At 39.7% G+C, this 15,481-nt stretch overlaps 1 protein-coding gene across 4 annotated transcripts in view; it reads right to left on the bottom strand.

The window, feature by feature from the left end:
• Positions 1-2,408: 2,408 nt before the first annotated feature.
• HSDL1 (hydroxysteroid dehydrogenase like 1) overlaps positions 2,409-15,481 on the bottom strand; it is a 29,526-nt gene continuing 16,453 nt past the window's right edge. For 3 of the 4 annotated variants that reach the window (XM_019535669.1, XM_019535673.1, XM_019535670.1), the window contains exons 2-5: positions 8,669-8,901; positions 6,748-7,193; positions 4,616-4,843; positions 2,409-3,195 (exon numbers count right to left, since the gene is read on the bottom strand). In XM_019535669.1, coding sequence (XP_019391214.1) covers positions 3,097-3,195; positions 4,616-4,843; positions 6,748-7,193; positions 8,669-8,901 — 1,006 coding nt within the window. In that variant the 3' untranslated portion in view covers positions 2,409-3,096. The remainder of the gene's footprint in view (positions 3,196-4,615; positions 4,844-6,747; positions 7,194-8,668; positions 8,902-15,481) is intronic. The other variant, XM_019535672.1, reaches the window with a different exon arrangement.

The following is a 15,481-nucleotide window of genomic DNA, read 5'->3' as shown; positions in this document are numbered from 1 at the left end:
TTTTTTAATATAAAAAGGGTCATTGCATGAAAGCAAATTTGCCATTACAGAACCCGCATAAAGCAAGGAAAACCTGTACATAATATTCATCCATGAGGCATGACTGTAGTTCTCACAGATTTGGAATGGGACTTCAGCTAACAATAGCAGCTTTAGTTAGGGCTGTGTGAAACAGCACCATTTTGTTTCGACTTCCATTTTAACAGGACAGTGTGTCATTTCGAATTCCATTCCGTCAAAACTTTCGCCCATAGGCTATAATGGGAAAGCATAATACTGCCTATAACTTTGTCATTTCTTGCCCAATTCAAATGAAACATGCAGGGATAGTAGCCCCTGTGAGACCATGAAGCCTGCCCAGTTTCAAGGAAATAGGTGCAGGGGTTTCTGGGAAACTGCACCTCAGGCTGCTGACAAGCAAAACTTGTGACATGTATGACTGTGTGTTTTCCACCCGTCCCACAGCACACTGGGATTGGAAGGGATGTCAGGGAAGGATCAGAGTCACTGGCCAGCTACACAGTCAATACCAGAGCAGTCCTTCCCCCTCCCCCTCATCCCCCAGCCCTTGCCTGCAAGGAAACAGAAAGTAAGCCCAGCTTGAGCTTCAAAACTCAAAATGTTTCGAATGCCCTTGTTTTGTTTTGAGGCTGTTTTGAAGCACTTTGTTTCATTTCGATTTCCTGTTTCGAACTCAAAATGAGTTGAAACAGCGTTAAGACAAAACAGCCGGCGAAATTTTGCACAGCCCTAGATTTAGTAACTAATATAATAGTAATTTGGCACTTTTTGCAATGTGGCCACCATGTCATAGCATAGAGAAATAAATTTGTCAGATCTGCAGAGCCAGGACATGCCAGAGAACAAGCTGGAGTCCATTCTGGCTAACATGTCAAAGAATTAGGTAATTCCGGTTTCAACTAGCAAGACAGCTCAACTTTCAGCTTTGAGGTAACGATGAACTTCTGGCAGTTACACAGAGAACATTTTTGTGCAAACTGAACACAGTTGATTTAAAAAAAAAATAATCGCTGACACAGGAAACCCTAATATTTTAGTCTTTTTTTTTCTTCATAGATTTCATAGACATTAGGGCTGGAAGGGACCTTGGAAGACAGAGTCCAGTCCCCTGCCCAAAGGGCAGGAAGTCAGCTGGGGTCATAGGATCCCAACAAAATAAGCATCCAATTTACTCTTGAAGGTGTTCAACGTAGGTGCTTGAACCACCTCCGCTGGCAGGCTATTCCAGACCTTGGGAGCTTGGACAGCAAAGAAATACTTCCTTACGTCCAGCCTGAAACAGTCTCGCAGTAGTTTAACTGTTTGACCTTGTCATCCCTTAGGGCGCTCTGGTGAACAAACGTTCCCCCAGGTACTGGTGGTCACCCCGATAAACTTATAGGTGGTCATCAGATCACCCCGAGCCTGCGCTTTTCCAGGCTAAAGAGCCCCATGGCTCTCAGCCTGTCATCGTAAGGTCTGTTTTCCTGAACTCTGATCGTGTGCGTGGCTCTTCTCTCGACTCTCTCAAGCTTCTCCACATCCTTTTTGAATTGTGAAGCCCAAAACTGGACGCAGTACTCCAGCTGCGGCCTCACCAAGGCCAAGTACAAGGCAAGAATGACATCCTGGGAGTCACTTGAGAAGCATCTATGGATGCAAGCCATCGTTTTGGTCGCTTTACTAGCCGCAGCATCGCATTGCAGGCTCATGTTCATCACATTGCAGGCGTCATTTGTCCCATCTGGTTCAGCAGGGGTCCAATGTTGCCCTTGCTTTTCCTCCAGCTCCCCACATATCTGAAAAAGGACTTTTTATTAAACTACAGCTATGTTTTAAAATGGGTATCAGCAACATTTTCCAGCACAAGGGCTGGAATGAAGCACCTCAGGTTGGAGGCACAGAGGCATTAAGAGTCAGTAGCCACCTCTGCTCCTTCCCCTCCTTACCCCCACCCCATAGAAAAACCATGGCAAAAGCTCCCCTTCACCTGAGCCTTTGCTTCCTGACAATAGCACCACATGAGCAGATCTCCCTCTCCATTGAAAGCTCAAACACTTGACTGTGGCAAACCATAGTGAGAACTCCCCGCTGCCAAATGCTGCTGAAGACACAGCTCTACAGGCCAGGTCCAAAGGCCGTATCTAGCCCACAGGCTGTTGTTTGCCAACTCTTGTCTTAAAAAGTTAAGCATACTGTAAGCTCTGAAATCTAAGACAAATGTACGTAGTTATGTGTTCCATATTTATCTTGCGCCTTTAAACTTTACAAAGCTACACTGCAGACAATTGTACCTTTTAATCTGTAAAGATGAGGCCTATTTTTGTGCTTGTGTAGACTTAGATTTGAATAGTGCACACAGGATATTACCACATGAAAGACGTGGAGAAATTCTTCACACAGCTCTCCCAATACAATGCAATTATTTATTTGGAGGACAACAGTCACTTGAAATAACCAAATCCAACCAAAGCCACATTCTGTCTCCAGACACAAAACCCTGATCCATTATAAACCTCATTTCCCTTCTTACCCATAATTCCTTGTTTAACATAGTCCAACTTGGCTTAATAAAGAATCTTTTATTTGATGCTGCATTTACATGGTAAAAATGAATACAAATATAATATTCAAAATGTTTTGGTATTTAATTCTATGTAAATTTATGAGAAGTGGTAGCTCCATATGCATATTCCTTATTTAAAAGAAATCTATTTAGAATATGGAGTTATACATAATTTTTGTTATCTTTCAAATTGTGCATCCTCTCTCAATATCACCACCATGAAATACAGCTCTTACCCTATCCTGCACCAGAGATTCCCCAACTGCAGTTCACAAACTACTAGCAGTCTCTGAGATCACAGTAAATAGTCCATAGCTCATCTGTGGGTTACACTAACCCTTCACTTTTCAAATAAAAATGTTTTTACATGGGCCAAGCAGTACAGGGACATCACCAAGATCCAGGTTTCTCTGCTGTCTAGGATATGCATACTCATTTAGAAATGATGAATACATGCTAGTCACATTTTTAAGTGTTCTTCCAAGATTACTGCAATAGGTTAGCACACTGGCTATTTACAGATGAGATTTCTAATCCAGTCGGTGGGATAAGGCATCCTGACGTAGAAACCAGCTTATATTGTTGGAAAGCCAGGCATACAACCACTCTGGTAAGCTCAGTAAGCAGCCCTAAAAAGAAGGGGACAGAGGGGAAAGGAAGAGAGAAGTTATAAATAAAATTTACTCTTTTGAAGTGAACAAGTAGCTTCTAAAATTACTACTGAAGTATAAAAAAAGACTCCTGGTCTGAACAGCAGTTACCATTTCCCCTTAGAGCATGAGAAAATTAAGATACAAAGCCCTTACAATTATGCTGACAGATCAGGCACTACAAATTTTCTTTGAACTTGTAATAGCATGGTGTTTCCTGTTTCCTTCTTTCAGTTGCCAACTTTTACATAAATCTTTCTTTGCAAGTTTTCCACTTTGGACTAATCCCCACCTTATGCCCTCCTTCCTTCCTATTTTTAAAATGCTAGGAAATTAACCACTGGGGCATCATCAGTGCATACATCAAACCTTTCACAGGAGGTTTTTGGGCACCAATTGTACAACCAAAAACACAATAATACCAACAAGTGAACAGTTTATGGCATTTCAGTTTAAAAAGTAGACTTTAAAAAACCCCACCATATTTTAGGAAAGATTCTATGAAAAGTTTTTGTTTCAAATGAGTACCAGAATCAGAAAGTAAACTCATGTCTAAGTTCAGTGAGCTGAAAAATATTATTTGTGTTTTTTAATACAAGATTGTATTTTAACTTTGGTCCCTACATTTAGAATTAATATATTATTTTCTACTTTTAAAGTCAATTACATCCCATCACAACTTAACTAAACAGAGTTGGTCAAGAATTGTATCTCACAGCCTCCAGATTATGCCAATTTATTTGTGCCTTAACTTTTCAAAATATTGTATTTTATCACATACAGCACACCGCCAAATATAATACACGTCTTGCTTTTGATGGGGAAAAAGGTCCAGAGATATGGCTGCAAGAGGGACAGAGCCTAAGCTGCAGCTGAGTCACCCTCCCTTTTCTGCATAAGGAAAGATGAATCCCTAAGCTGCTGCTGAAGACTGGTCACCACAGGTAGATCCATGATTATGAAAAGACCTAAAAAGTATGTGAAAGAGAGAGACTAAGAACAGCTAGCAGATAGCAAAATTGCCCTGCAAATGGTTAGCTTGATTAGTGGAACATCAAGACCATTAAAAAGGAGAGACTTAACTCCTGTAGAGTGAAGAACAATGAACCATTAAGTCAACTGACTTTCTCAGTTGTCTGAAATCAATACCACTGATGCTGCAATGTGGAGCAGGAATGAAACCAGGGTGCTTCCAACCCCAGGCAGAAAAATCAGCTTCCTTGCTTAATACACATGCCCCACTTTGGGACGGTTGATTTTAGGGGGAAGATGTGTATGTATGCAAGAAAATATGGTACTATACTTTGTGTACAACAAACAAATGGAAGTTACAAGATTAACTCTGCTAAGGGAAAAATTTAATGAGGTTTACTAATGAAAGTTGGATTCATTTAATTACCTGAACAAAGTGGCCCCAGTATCCTGTTGTTCTTCTGGATATCCCAAGAGTAGAAATGGCATGACGTGCATATACTTCAGCAGTAGGTATTATAAAACTCTTACTGGACAGCAACCGACTGAACTGTGTCATGTTTGTGGCGATGACCAGTGGAATTAAACTCTGAACAAAGATTCCTTTTGGAGCATATTCGTAATATAGAGCTCTGCTGAAATAGTCCACGTAGGCCTAATAAGATGGAAGTGGAGAATCAGAGTTCCTTTATTTTGTAGTAGGAAGGCAACAAAATCTTGGTGTAAATATTACTAAAAATCTCTCTTGGAAACTTAAATTTTTGTAACCTTTTAATAGAGAGAGATAAATAAATAAAACCATTATTTTGATATTAGTATTAGAATAAAATACTTGTTTAGCATAATTCAAGATTTCTACTTTTCAGAATTCATTTGCTGACAAATGTAGAGTATTTTTCAGCAACTTGGAAGAGAATTTAACAAAAATCTGTTATCATTTGAAAAACCAAACTAATTTCTGGCTACATCTTTTTAAAAATCTGCTATTGTTACAAACATCATGACATTTACTGCATTTGAAACATTCTCTTGACTCGGATCCCCATTTTGTTTACTTTGCACACATGACAAGGTTTGGGCAGTTTCATAACTTTCCCTAGAAAATCAGCTGGTTCTACTCCACATAGGCATAAAAGTTAAGCACATAAATATTCGAAGGATTAGGGCCAAAATTGTGAGCGTCTGCAAAAACACTTCCCACCGCTCATTTTATTTCTCCCTATGAAATTAATCTTGAATAGCACGAAGCCAATAGACTTCGTGATCAGGCACAGCACAAAAATGTGTTTGGCCCAATCATACCAATAACACTAGTGCAATGCTGAAGGTTACCACCACAGTATGTGACCAGTTAGTGCTAGGAATTTTATTCATGTTCATACAAGTTATAAAGCAGCCAAACAACATGATCCCAGAGTCCCAAAGTGTGACCACACAATCAGCATCACTCAGCTGTTGAAATTCTTCTCCTGTCTCATCTCTAGAGAGTGGTGGGAAGACATGAAAATACTTCTGCATATCAGTAGCTAAAAATGTGTGGGATTATTCATAACACCAAATTTAATCAAGTGCATGTTTGCAATGCTGAGGCCAGCAATCATGGTCCTTCACAGGATTTCATAGATAGGACAGGAAGTCACCAATACCAGCCCTACTGCCATCACCATAAGCTTTAGTCACTTCTAGAATTTCCTGCACTGTAAGTTTTAGATCTAGGTAGGTTAGATTCAGGTACACTTATCTCTAAATTCAGCAGTGGGGCACAACAGGAGACTCTGTAATTCTGAAACAGGTATTCAATTAGGATGAATTCAGCAGAAAAGAAATGGTGAGAAGCAGTGATACTACTCTATTGTTAAAGGCTTCCTGGTATTCATAGCAAATTACTGAGAAATCTTTAAAAAAAACAAAAAAACTTGCCACCAAAGTGTATGGCATTTAGCACTGTATGTAACCACTGGAGCACCTGAGGGAACACAGTACGATACAGAACTTTGAGCTCTTGGAGAAGAGGGAAAAAGAAGGCTATATAGAGCCTTCCCTCCTGCTTTGTGCTCTGTACAAGCAGCCATCACAACTACAGTCCTTGTGCTCCCTGGATTAGCACCATTTGCAATACCTGTCACTGCAGAGACATCTGGCACAGCCTCTCAGTGGTACTCTCATATGTAAATAGAGGAGCTCCCACTATACCACTGCAAGATACATAAATAACAGCTTCAGACCCCTCTCTGTCTACCTGTGCATACTGCAGAGTTCAAATGGCAGAGAAACAACCCAGTATTCACTGTCTCAAAGAGTGCCCTGAAGATTGCCTCTGGAACTATTAGTGCAGCAAGATATCATCACAGTATCTACATATACATACCTTGGTTTCGATCTGGCCCTGATAAATAAGAAAACCCTAAAAAAACACCCACACTTTAACAATATCTTGTATTTAATCCAAAAAATAGCTGGATTAATATAGGGTGATTTATGGGGGAACTCTTAAGTATAATTATCTTTAATAAACATGGATCTTTTTAAAAGTCACAACAAAACATTATACTGTCATACCTTGGAGGCTGCATATGCTGTTAACTGTGGAACAGGTTGGCAGCAGGATGCAGAGGAAATATTTACAATAGCACCTTTCTTCCTCTCTACCATCCCTGGCAGAACCATGTGCGTCATCATGTTAACAGCACCAATATTTATATTGATCATTTCCCACAGTTTATCCTCAGACACTCTGATAAAATAGTCTGGATAGTTATAACACACTCCTACATTATTTACCAAGATCCCAATTTCCTTGTCTCTCAGCTCTTCCTTAATGGCCGAGTAAATCTCACGACCTTTGCTGAAGTCAGCTGCTATAAAATCAGTTTTCACTTTATAGGTTTCAGCTATGTCCTTAGCTACTGCCTGAAGCTTCTCTTTGTTCCGGCTGATTAAGATAACATTCACACCGTGGTTTGCCAGTTGCTCAGCATAGGCTTTTCCAATTCCAGCTGTAGCCCCTGCAACAGAAGATAAGATAGTAGTAAGAAAATATAGCAATAATATGGTGACATAGTTGTTTCCACTTTCTTGTAAAGATAAGGAACAAAAAATTTATCATTCTTTAAGTGATGTGCCATTGGAAAAGTGACTACTCTCATTTTAAAAAGCCACAGCAGTGTGTTACTATTTAATAGCTAGTTAAAACCACAAATTCTAAATTATAAGCATAACTATAACAAAACAGAATAAGATGCAAAGTAGGGATACAGCAGCCTTGAGAAAACTCAGGTGGAAAACAAGATGCAGAATTTCACTAAGGGCCAAATATGAGCATTACATTAAATTAAATCCTTTATATGCACAGTGAGAATCTGGTACTAGGGACATCTCTGCCTGCTATTCTGCCTCTTCAACAGCCACTTTCCACTAGACTCCAGGGGGTGTTCCAGGACATTCACTAGCTCCAAAGTTTGACTTGACAAACAAAACATCAGAATAACCAAGTAAGGAGGAAAGATCCAGGAAAAAAAGTCTTACAGGAAAAGATTGTAAGAATGTAGAAAAAAGTCAGTGGAACTGCACACTGGAAGTTTTAGGGTAAGTGCCACTGCTGATGGAAATCCTACTACCTTCCTTTTTGCATTCCCTAAAGAATATTTTAAAAGGAGCTGAACCTGGATCTTTGTTAAGAGGAGATGGCAAACATTGCTTGGAAGCTTAACTGTCAATTCTGTCATTTTAGCAACAGCATCCCCTTCTGAAGCACCCAACTGAAAAAAAAAAAAAAGAGCTTAACAAAAATATACTACACATCACCAAAGCATATATAGGGAATAACATGTAGCAGGAAGAAACATTCTGGTGTTCTGTTCAACTAAGGCTACCCTCTTTCCCACCCCAAAATCCAGTGGCTGGGGAAAAGAGGGAGCGTAGGGAGGGCCAGTGGTAGTGACCTGTGGGGTCCCAGAGCTGTGCCAAAGCAGTGGTTCTGACAAGAAGCCACACTGATAAGATAGCGAGCTCATCTCACTGTACATGCACAACAGCTCAAGGGGGTGCAACTGTACCCTCTACACTCCCCCTGGATCTATCCCTGGGTCTTTGGACTCAATTGTTTTAGGACTCTCTCACAGTCAATGTAGTAACATTTGTGCATCCTTTGAAGGGATTGTGAAAATGCACAGAGGGATTATCAGTATATGAGTGATTCAGTTTGCAGTGTCAAAGTAGTTCCAATCTGAATTGGAGTTAATCCCAGGTTCTCATCTACACCCCAGCTGGTAAACTAGCTTGGGCTCAACGTGCTTCTAATCGTCTAATTACAAATAAGAGATTTGTGCATGTATGGATGTTGGTGGTGATAGGAGGTGGAAAGGGAGAGGTTTGGACTAGAACCTAGAAAAGGGCACAAGATAACTCTTCACAGAGGATATTCTTCCATAAAAAAAAAAAAAAAAAAAAAATTACCAGAACCACTATTTCAGTCTCTTACCAGTGACTACAGCCCATCTTCCATACTGCTTGATCAGATCAGCCTTTCTGACCAGCTTAGGAATGAAATGCCACCTGATCAGGCTGTAACAATCCCATGCACAAACGATGCATTTTTTAGCTGTATAACAGGCTCCAATTATAGCCAGTACCTCCATGTAACAACTGCAAGTACGGCCAATCTCCTTGTACAAGAGGGAAAAACTGTCAACTGCAGCCATGACAATAAGTAGTCTAAAAAAAATAAAATAAAGGAACAGGTAATGCATCAGTAATTATCAGCAGGTTAGCAGCATTGCACTTATATATGCAGAACAGAGGATAATCTTTGAGATACAGTGGAATTTTACGCTCAGTAATTGTGTTTAGTAATGTTTCTGGATGCAATAGACATGATTGCTTCCTTCCAAAGTTGCAGTCTAACATTTGACAACTGCACTGTCCAATCCTCTCAATCTGACTTTTCTACCTTCCTTTTCCCATACAGGCAACCCTCACCATTCTTGGGAGATACGTTCTGGTATCCCCCGCAAATGGCGAAATCCACGAATAAGGCGCTGTGCTCATGAACACAGTCTGCGTTCATGAATGCAGTGCCCCCCGGTGGGTGGCGGGGGACAACGACAATGACACACACAGCTCTGGTGGTGATGGCGGGAGCGCAGTGGCTGCGGCATGAGCTCGGCAGTAGCAGCAAGCGAGGAACTCCCAAAGAGCTCCTGTAAATGTATACAGTGTATTTAAAACACCAAACACCACGATATCAAGTGCACCTCAGGCGAATCCTGATCCAGCCATCTTTTCTTGATTTATTTATTGACAGTCTTCTGCCTGCTCCAAATTCTCTCTCTTGAACAGTGATGTTCAACCAGGGTGCCATAGCAAGATAAACAAATGAAATAAACCCCCAGCAATTCAACAGCAATCCACAATATCACAAACATTCTGACCTGCTGTGGTCTGAGTTCTTTGCAACAAAAGAACTGCTCTATTATTTTTCTGTAGTCAAAAAATAAAGTGGAGACTGAAAGACAGCATTTTCCTGAGAGATGCTTTGCGTCCAATGAGGTTAAGAACCACTACTCTGGACTGTCACATGAAGGATTATCCTACTATATGTTTCCCCATACCTGCCCCAAACTCTAGGCCCAGAATCACAGACGTATTTAATACCACTCTTCCACTCCCTGCTGCACAGTGCAGCACAACACTGCACAGACACTCATCTGCCACGCACTGTGGAGGTGCTTTCTGCAATACTGTGCTATGCCGGGGTGGGGGCAAAATGCTGAAGCCAGTGGAGAGAGAGGGAGTCCAGAGATCCTGCTTTTGTTACAAAAAAGCCAACATCATACCAAGTTTTATTAACAGGATGGACTCCTACAAGTCAAAGGAAATGATTCTTCCACTCTATTCAGCACTGATGAGGCCCCACCTGGAATACTGTGACCAGTTTTGGGTGCCACAAGAAAAATGCAAACAGACTGGACAGAGTCCAACAGAGTGGTAGAAATGATTAGAAGCCTGGGAAGCATGATTTAAGAGGACAGGCTGAAAGACCTAGGGTTACTTAGCCTTGAGAAAAAGGGGGGCGGGATTAAGATTTGATAAGTCTTCAAATACTTAAAGGGAAATTGTAAAGAGGATAGAGATGGACTTTTTTTTTTCCCCTGTCACTGGAGGGACAGAACTAGGAGCAATGGCCTTAAGCTGCAGCAAAGAAAATTTAGGTTGGAGATTAAAAAATAACTTTCTCCCTACGAGGGTGGCTAAGCACTGGAACAGGTGACCTTGAGAAGTTGTGGAATCATCAGTTGTGGAATCAGGGGTGATCCTGCCTTGAATAGGATGCTGGACTAGATGACTTTAGGAAATCCCTTCCAGCCCCAACTTTCCTCTGACCCTATTCTACTCCTCCTATTTAAACTATTCCACTTTGCAAGGAATAATCCAAAGATTTCCTGACCCAAAACTAGGGATTAAGAACGATATGACCTTTTAAACCTAGCGATTAGGGCAACCACATCTGAATTGCAGTCCCTGCTCCAATGGCTGTTTATGTATCCAGTGACAGTTTACTGTCAAAAGCATGAACAATCTTGGGAGAAGAGACCAGGGACCAGCCCCCATGGTATCTGCCCCAGTCACCGGCAAATAGTACAGGTGCTCAACCTCCAGCCCATGAGCCCATCCCTATATTTTTAAAGAAAGGAGCAACTCCTTTACCTTTTGTGAAAGGACTTGGGAAGATATCTTTGTGGAAAGGATGGGGAGAATGAAATTAAAACTGAATCCCAGTGCAGGGAGTGCATACATATGCATTTAACTCTCTTAAATCCTTCCTGCCTCTCTGAAACACCCTCATACTTAACAACTCTAGTGGATAACTTTCAAGCTCCCTGCTGAGCATGCCAATTTTTGCTAAGCCTGTTCTGAAATGAATAACTCTTTCCAAGTGTCCGCACTGTTCTCTCCGCTGTCCATTCCACCCTAGGGCCAGGCACAATAGGTGAAGCCATGGTCAGCACTCGTAAATTAAACTCCTTTGCAGATCTGAGTCTAACTATTAATTCCAAGATCAAAATTGCATTTGTTGGTTTTAAAGACACAATATGATATGCTTTCAGCATCCCACCCTTCATGCCTACCTCTGCTCATTTAGCACCTGCACCAAGTACCTTTAACAATGCTGCTTTCTACCTGAAATTGCTTTCCTCTATACTCATCCATTAACTTTCCAACGTTTTGCAAATTATAGGTGCAAAACTTCCCCCCCATATGATAATTGATTTCTCTGCTATTGTTTTGTATGCAACACCAGAGCACCCCAGCTGACTTCCTGCCCCTTGGGCAGGGGCTGGACCCAATGATACTGCAAGGTCCCTTCCAGCCCTAATGTCTATGAGATCTATTTATCAGTGTAATTGCATTATTTAACCTATGAAGTGTTTGGGCCTGGGAGATTTCACCCAGAATATAGCTGTAATATATTGTAAAGTTTTCTGCTGCCTTGCAAGGGCGTATTTCTTGTTTTAGAACAGATACAATCACAGCAGTAAAAATCAGTAACCACTGCTCACAAATGAAATACAGAGGTATCATTAGATTAACAAAGAGAGAGGATAGTAGTAGTTATTTGAACCCCTTTTCTTTAGCAATGACACCACACACAGCTTAGTACCTTTATAGTTATTTGCCAAATACACTTCAGGAAGGGTAATAGTTTACATTCAACAAAACAGTGGAAGTTTGACCTAGACTTAAAAACAGCAACACTAAAGTCACTGCCAAAACTAAACTCCAGTTCTATAATTATATTGTTCTACTTACCCAAACTGATGGTTTCAGACAGAAAAATACTTTAACTTCCTTTCCTAAATTATTATTCAGTATTCCCAATAATTGTAAGCCACATTTTACCCCCAAAATAGCTATCTTTTAGTGTGGCAATCACTCACCTGTCAGTATACACATGTGTAAAACTGTAAAACATATTGGATACCATTTCTTTTTTTATTAAGCAGTACTAACTTTGAAGCTTAATTGGTACAGGAAAACCCACTCATGCTTGGAAATCCAGACAAAAACATTCTTGCCCAAGTCATTTACTGCCCAAAACAGCATGAAATTACTAATGTTTTGCACATGAATTGTCACCATCTATAAAGCAGTATTGAGCTAAACAAGTCTCCTCAATAATCTACTGTAAATCTTTATCTGGCATCTTTTAATTACTGCCTCATTAATTTTAAGCAACACTCTCAATTCAGAATGTGGTCTGTATCAAAATCTGACTTAAAAATACCATCAGATACTCATGCACAGATATCTGTGATATCCTGAATTTAGAATATATGAATACTTCCAGGAAATAAACTTTCCCCACTAGGTCAAACCGAAGCACCAAAATATTCATTTAATATCACCCATTCATTTGTATGCATTTAAAACTGAAAACAGATCACCTACTGCATTTTTTTTGCAAGTCAATCCCCTCCAAGCAGATGTTGCTGTGAAAGGATCTACTTGAAAGCAAGAAATAAGTTGTCAATAAATTCCTAAAAAACAGAATAAAATGACCATTTGTAAAACAAAAGTTTATCTTTTAGAAACCTTTGTACAAAATATGTCCATGGATATCAGCTAGAATAATATGAGGAATAACCAACCCCTTTTCAATATTACTAGAATAGTACAAAGTCTGCATGGGAAACATCACTATTTTGCTAGTGTTCCATATTATTTACAGGAGTAAACCAAACCCCAAATCAAATGGTAAGAATAAAGAAACCAGGAAAAACAATACATTTGGAAATGCTGATTTAAGAAAAATAAATAAAATAAATCTAAAACTCTATTCTCTAACAAACTAAAAAATGTCACTGATGTACTGCAGACATGACACTCCAATTATCAAGGTACTGGGTAATCCCCCTTCACCCCATCTGCAGATGAAGAGAGCTGCTAAATAACGATCAATAATGCAATAACAAAACCCACCACAGGAATCTAAAAAGAGTCACTAAAAGTCTTTACAACATGTCCAGAAGAATGCCTTTCCAGTCTGAAATCTCTATGCCAGTAATGGAAATTTTAATCCCTGAACTGACCCAGTAGATCTCAATTTCCTTGAAAGGACACCAAATCTTATTTATTATTCACAGAGTATATTAAGTTACTGTAACCCTTCAGAACAGAGCCTTAAGTCTTGTATATGTTCTAGAAAGAGTCCTGGACTTAGTCAAATGTAGAACAGCACAAAATAGTTAAAACAGAACTTGGCAGAGAAAAGTCACTGTGGAGGAGAAAACAGGAAGTTACTTTAATCTTGGGGGCTGCATAAGAAATGGTAAAAGCCAGGAATCACAGAAAAATGGAAGAGCAGAAAAACAGCTGGCACAGGATAGAAGTGACACTTGAGATGTATCAAATCTAATAAAATCAGTTCTTGAAAGTTAAGTCAAGAGAACCGCGTACTTATTCCTCTCAGCAATTTTTAGCAGTTGATCTGTTTAACAATTACTAACTTTCAAGCAAATATTTCCAGAAAAAATAATATCTTCCCATTATTAATTATCTAATTGTAATAGCCGTCATTGATCTTGTCTTGTATACCAAATTCTGCTGGTCACTAGCCTCATGCTTCTTGCTATTATATCACAAAATACTAGTGATGCTTAAATTACCCTGTAAAACAGAGAAATATGTAATTTCTAGTCCAAGGAACTTACTTATATGAAAAACTAATATAAAACAAAATACAGGCAGTACACGACTTATGTATATAATGTAAATCTGTAGCAACACAGATCACATCTAGAGATGCAAATGCTTTACATATGCTCATTCGTGATACGAGACCATAATTGATGGAATTTCATTGGTTCCTACAATATTTTAAGACTACTTAAAAGTTAGAATTTTATTTCTTCTTTGAGAGTGACAACAGAAGATTTTTAATTCTTGAGAGCAAATGCAGGATAATGTAATGAGCAATCTGAACCTAGTATTTGGAATGCCTTACCCAAGTATATGTTATTAAATGAAGATGGGACCAGAGAAGCATTCATTTTCTTAAAAGAACAGGGAACAGCCATGAAAACATCTTGGAATGTTCACATTAGCTCTTTACCCAACAGCTGCTTGTAGACATTAAAAAAACAACCACCCACCCCCCCAAAAATGCCACTTTACTTTAAGCACTGTGCACGCTCGTGGATCAGGCATTTTATTGGTTTAATAGCAACTGAATCAGCTATTAGATGAAAGCACCAAAAATGTCCCACTAAAACACCCAATAGAGCACAGGGGAAGGAAGGTTTGTTTTTTGGGGTTTGTTTTGTGGTTTTTTTTAACATCCACAAACAACCTAAAAGTCAGAATACCTTGCTTTAAACTTGCCTGCATAAGAAAAAAACTCAGTCTTTGCTATAAGAAGCTGATGGAAGTCTTGTACAGCAGACAACATCCTAGAGAGCTACAGGTAATACTACTTCAAGAGGATGGGGCTAAGCCAGTGAGCATGTATGCTCATTCAGTGCATCCTGCATCAAGGTTCTTGGTGCATTCTGTCACTTAGGGCTGCACCTTTCAATGGAGGCCACAAGGAACAGCACTACTACTTACTGCAGGGGTGGGCAATTATTTTGGGTGGAGGGTTGCTTACTGAGTTTTGGCAAGCCATTGAGGGCCACATAACAGGCAGCCAGGGGCAGATAAATAAGTTTTCTAAATTTTTCAGGGGCCCTGTGGGCCAGATAGAATGGCCCAGCGGGCCACATCTGGCCTGTAGGCCACATTTTGCCCACCCCTGACTTACTGCCTCTCAAGTGAATCATCCCCTAATTTGGGTCTTAAGAATGACTCTGACCACCTCTGTATTATTTGTTCTCATTTCAGTCATTCAGTGAATGCTGAAATTCACAAACTATTCTGTTGGAAAATATTAACTCCTCTCTATTTACTTATGGGACTCAAGGTCACTAGCATACAAGGCAACTGAAGCGTACCACTCATCCAGGAGGTATTGTCTTCGCCCTGTTTTTCTTTTGTTTTTTTACTAGCCAGGCTTGCTTTTTCTTGATACCATTTTTGTAGTAATACTTTTATTTCAGCTTTCTTAACTTGTTAAATGTTTAATCTTAAATAATTTTACCACCAAATCCTTTAAAAGACAAAAACAAAACCTGCCCCTCAAGAATTCATTGTGAAAAGCAACCACAAACTAACCTGCTTTACTCCTTTAATAGCTTTTCTTTTGTATCAAGTAAAACTAAATCATTACAGCAGATGAAATCCACAACATTTTACATAC

The sequence above is a fragment of the Crocodylus porosus genome, unplaced genomic scaffold, assembly GCF_001723895.1.
Source record: "Crocodylus porosus isolate Cpor-Errol unplaced genomic scaffold, CroPor_comp1, whole genome shotgun sequence".
Classification (NCBI taxonomy): Eukaryota; Metazoa; Chordata; order Crocodylia; family Crocodylidae; genus Crocodylus; species Crocodylus porosus.
This window is presented reverse-complemented; position numbering and strand designations above follow the sequence as displayed.